At 68.5% G+C, this 4,830-nt stretch overlaps 1 protein-coding gene across 1 annotated transcript; it reads left to right on the top strand.

The window, feature by feature from the left end:
- The first annotated feature begins 247 nt into the window (after positions 1-247).
- On the top strand, positions 248-4,576 carry RTN4R (reticulon 4 receptor). Its single transcript, XM_040251694.1, has one exon. It carries the CDS (start codon positions 3,560-3,562, stop codon positions 4,295-4,297), a length of 738 nt encoding a protein of 245 aa, XP_040107628.1. The 5' UTR covers positions 248-3,559; the 3' UTR covers positions 4,298-4,576.
- Positions 4,577-4,830: the final 254 nt, after the last annotated feature.

Below are 4,830 nucleotides of genomic sequence, written 5' to 3'. Positions count from 1 at the left end.
GGGGGCCTTGGCCTGGCAGGGACCCAGGTTGTGAGGCTTGCAGGGGCCTGAGGGGGCCTGCTGGCCTAGCATGGGACCCAGGTCATGAGGCTTGCAGGGCCTGAGGGGGCCTTGGCCTGGCAGGGACCCGGGTCGTGAGGCTTGCAGGGGCCTGAGGGGGCCTGGCGTGGCGTGCCGTGCCGTGGTCTCTGTGAATGAGGCCCATGCGCGGGGCGGTTTTCTCACCTTGTGTGCAGGAGGTCAGCTCCCACTGGGGTCCAGTGGGGGCCAGGGTAGTGGGCGGCCTGCCGGAGCCTTGGGGGGATTGAGGGGAAAGAAAGGAGAGGCAGGTGAGCAGGGCACAGCCTGAGGGCATCTGATGGGGGCAGACCTGGAGGCCTGGGAGGCCAGAACAGCAGAAGCCAGCAGGGAGGGGCGGCGGGACAAGGGGATGGGCTGGGAGACAGTCTGGGGACAGCTGAGGGACGGGGGGGTGGGGACGCCTTCTAAGGTGGGAGGGATTAGGTGAGTGGTGGGGTCCAGGCCCTGGGGCATGGCCAGGGGCAGCCTCCCGCTACCTGGTGGGGGCCCCCACGTTCCAGGGCCCTCCGCCGTGATTATGAACACATAACCCAAAGTTGGGCTTGATTATCTCATAAAGAGATGCCCCCTCTGCTTGCTCAGCAGAGGGGTTGCCATGGAGACCAGCGGGCAGGCCCCAAGGGGGCCAGGCCAGAGCCAATTACCGCGGCTGAGGCGAGGAGCGGGCCCACCGCCGGCCGCTGTGCTGACAGCAGGGCCCGTGCAGAGGGACTGACCCTCAGAAGTTGGTTTCCAAAAAGCCGCCGGCTGGGCGAGAGGGGAGCCATGTCTGTGTGCCTGATGCCTGCCTCCTGGCAGGGCCCAGACACGTGGCCCGTGGCCTACGGTCCTCTGGAGGCCCCTCATGGGGATGGCCAGTTCTGGTGGTGAGCCGACCTCAACCCAGACAACTTCACAGACCGTGGCTGCCGGCCTGGGAGCCCCGGGTCAGGAGGCGAGGGTAACAAAGCTCAGTCGGCAGGCATGCGGCGGGTTGGTCACGCCGGCGGCGCAGCCGTGGTGGTGAGGTCCAGAGTCTGGCCTGATGAGGAGGACCTGCCCCCCGCCCGGCCTCCACCCCAGAGAGTCCCCTGCCACAAGGCTTTAGGAACAGGAAGTACCGTTTTTATAGCACAGGCACATTCTGCGGTAACAGCAGTGAGAGGCCCCGGAGCTGGCTTCACCGGGCCCTGCCTCCCAAAGGGGGCCTGGAAGGAGACAGTAGGGAGGGGATCCCAGCTGAGATGCCACCCGGTGACCTCCTGTGTGCTGCCAGCCACGGAGGGGCATCCAGGGCTTGCAGGGGGTGGGCCTGGGGCTTCCGTGTCCCCAGCAGCCAACAAACGACCCAGCCCCAGTGGACACACCCGGCCTGCTGGGCCTCTGGGCTTGGGGCAGGCGTCGGCACCTGCCCAGGCAGAGAGGACTCAGGAAGGGGCAGGAGCCCAAGGTCACAGTCCTGGGTGGGGGAAGCTGGCCCGTGGTCCTCTCCTTTCTCCCTCCCGGCTTCAACCCTAGCACTTTGCTGGCCTCGGGTCTGCAGAATCCTGCTCTTAGCTAGCTGCCAAGGAAGGTGTTAGCTGTCAGTGCAGGTGTTAGCTGTCAACGAAGGTGTTAGCTGATAACTCAAGTGTTAGCTGATAAGCCGTAACCCTCCCAGGGGGATTCACATTTTAATAGACTCACTCCCGAGGCAGAAAGAACCTCTGCATTCAAAGCAGAGGCTCTAACGGTGGGCTGACAGGCAGGGAGCCCAGTGCAGGGCACGTGACCCTACCGGTGAGCCCAGCCTGGGCCTGCACCCAGGAGCGCTCTCCCACCCACTCCAGGTCTTGGGTGAGGCCCCGCGATGGGGGAGGGAAGAGGGGAGCTGCACCCCCCTGGCTGGGGCGGAACCCCTGGGAGAGTGTCTGGGCGGGAGGGTTGGGGGCAGCTGGACTGGAGTAAGCTCCTCGCCTGGGTAGGAGATGGAGCAGAAAATGAGGCGGAGGGGAGGAGGCGGCCGGAGGTTCACCAGGAAGCATGCCTGCCTGTGGGCGGGGCTGCAGCACCCCCAGTCCTGGACCTGCCTGCCCCCGCCCCTGCCCTCGGGGCTCCTGATCCAGGGGCTGGTGGAGCAGGTTCCTGGGTCCGGCTGTGGGACCAGACCCCAGCTGAGGGCTGAGGGGCTGCAGCTGCCAGCTCCCTAGGTGGTGAGGCCCCCTTGGAATCCAGACAGGCCTTGACTCCAGGGGCTCTGGGTCACAGCCCCACCCTTCCTGCAGCCCGTGAGGACCTTCTTGGGGTGGGTGCTGCTGCTGCAGAAGCTGTCAGAAGACAGGCCTGGACATGAGCGGTAGCCCCGGGCTCGCGGCGTGAGTGGGGCCCGACCTGGTGCACCAGTGTTTGCCAGGGGCTTCTCTCCCCGCCTGGCCTTTGAGCTGCTGGCGCTGGGACTGCGCACAGGCCCACCGGCTGTCTGGCGTCTGCAGGTGTGAGTGTCCATCCCAGGAGGCCTTCCCGTGGACCCCAAGTGGTGGCTGCGGCGTGGCAGCTTGTGTATTTGAGTCCCAGGCGGCAGTCAAGATTTCCCGCAGAGCTTGAGACCCCTGGCGGGTTTGGGGGTGCAGCAGCTTCCTCATGGCGGGTGGGGCAAGGTTCCCCGCACTAGAGGTCCCGGGGCGGAGCCCCTCCTGCAAGCCCCGACCCAACAGGGCCCCCCTCCCCCACTCACAGGGACGGCAGCCCCTTCCTCACAGCCCCGCCCTCGCCGGCCCCACCCACTTACAGGGGCGGAATCCCTGCTGCAAACGCTGGCCCCGCCCCGCCTCCCTCACCACCCTCCCCTCTGCCCACAGGAAGCCAGCTGCTGGCCTGGGTGCTGTGGCTGCAGGCGTGGAGGGTGGCGGCGCCCTGCCCAGGCGCCTGCGTGTGCTACAGCGAGCCCAAGGTGACCACCAGCTGCCCGCAGCAGGGTCTGCAGGCTGTGCCCGCCGACATCCCGGCCGCCAGCCAGCGAGTCTTCCTGCACGGCAACCGCATTGCGTACGTGCCCGCCGCCGGCTTCCGCGCCTGCCGCAACCTCACCATCCTGTGGTTGCATTCAAACGCGCTGGCCCACATCGACGCGGCCGCCTTCTCCGGCCTCGCGCTCCTGGAGCAGCTGGACCTCAGCGACAACGCGCAGCTGCGGGCCGTGGACCCCGCCACGTTCCGGGGCCTGGGCCGCCTACACACGCTGCACCTGGACCGCTGCGGCCTGCGGGAGCTGGGCCCCGGCCTGTTCCGCGGCCTGGCCGCCCTGCAGTACCTCTACCTGCAGGACAACGGGCTGCAGGCGCTTCCCGACGACGCCTTCAGCGACCTGGGCAACCTCACGCACCTCTTCCTGCACGGAAACCGCATCCCCAGCGTGCCCGAGCGCGCCTTCCGCGGCCTGCACAGCCTCGACCGCCTCCTGCTGCACCAGAACCGGGTGGCGCGCGTGCACCCACACGCCTTCCGGGACCTCGGCCGCCTCATGACTCTTTACCTGTTTGCCAACAACCTCTCCGCGTTGCCCGCGGAGGCCCTGGCGCCCCTGAGGTCCCTGCAGTACCTGCGGCTCAACGACAACCCCTGGGTGTGTGATTGCCGGGCGCGCCCGCTCTGGGCCTGGCTGCAGCAGTTCCGTGGCTCCTCGTCAGAGCTGCCCTGCAGCCTGCCCGCGCGCCTGGCCGGCCGTGACCTCAAGCGCTTGGCCGCCACCGACCTGGAGGGTTGTGCCCTGGCCTCGCGGCCGGCCCCTCCCATCTGGACCGGCGGGCCTGCCGACGAGGAGCCTCTGGGGCTGCCCAAGTGCTGCCAGCCGGACGCCGTGGACAAGGCCTCGGTGCTGGAGGCTGGGAGGCCCGCCTCGGCCGGCAACGCTCTCAAGGGACGAGTCCCGCCCGGCGACAGCGCACCGGGCAACCGCTCTGGCCCCCGGCACATCAACGACTCGCCCTTCGGGACCCTGCCAGGCTCGGCGGAGCCCCCCCTGACCGCGGTGCAGCCTGAGGGCTCTCAGCCCCCGGGCTCCCCCACCACGGGCCCGCGAAGGCGGCCGGGCTGTTCCCGCAAGAACCGCACGCGCAGCCAGTGCCGTCTGGGCCAGGCGGGCGGTGGGGGCGGCGGGAGCGGCGGGGTGGAGGGCTCAGGCGCCCCACCCGGCCTCGCCTGCGGCCCCGTCCCCCTGGCTCTGGCGCTGGTGCTGTGGACGGTGCTCGGGCGCTGTTGACTGGCCCCCCGAGCGCAAGGCCTCACTCAGCAGCTGGGTGTGTGTACATACGGGGTCCCCTCGCGCCACCAGCCAGCCGGCCGCCCGCCCTCCCTGGCGGCGCTGCCCACCATCCGCCTGCCTGCCCTCCCCATCTCCACCCATCATGTTTACAGGGCACGGCGGGGCGTTTGTTCCAGAACGCCGCCTCCCGCCCGGAACGCAGTATATAGAGATATGCATTTTATTTTACTTGTGTAAAAATACTGGACGATGTGGAATAAAGAGCTCTTTTCGTAAGCTGTGGCCTCTCAGGCTAGGGGGTGCTGTGAGCCAGGGGAGGGGGGTGAGCCGGGAAGTGCCGCCCCGCCCCCTTCACGGCACTCGGAGGCCCAGGAAGGTGGGAGAGGGGGAGCCTGCTGCAGGTGCTGCGGCCTGGGTGGGCAGCAGGACCCCCTTTCAGCCCAGCACTTGTGCCAGCAGGGATCTGGAGCACTCCGGCTGCCACCCCTCCCAGCCCCGCTGGCCTTAAGGCCGACCCCCATGTGCCTTGG

This window comes from Oryx dammah, unplaced genomic scaffold (genome assembly GCF_014754425.2).
Source record: "Oryx dammah isolate SB20612 unplaced genomic scaffold, SCBI_Odam_1.1 HiC_scaffold_12, whole genome shotgun sequence".
In the NCBI taxonomy this organism is placed as follows: domain Eukaryota; kingdom Metazoa; phylum Chordata; class Mammalia; order Artiodactyla; family Bovidae; genus Oryx; species Oryx dammah.
The sequence above is the reverse complement of the archived record's forward strand: the minus strand, read 5'-3'. Positions and strand labels throughout refer to the sequence as shown.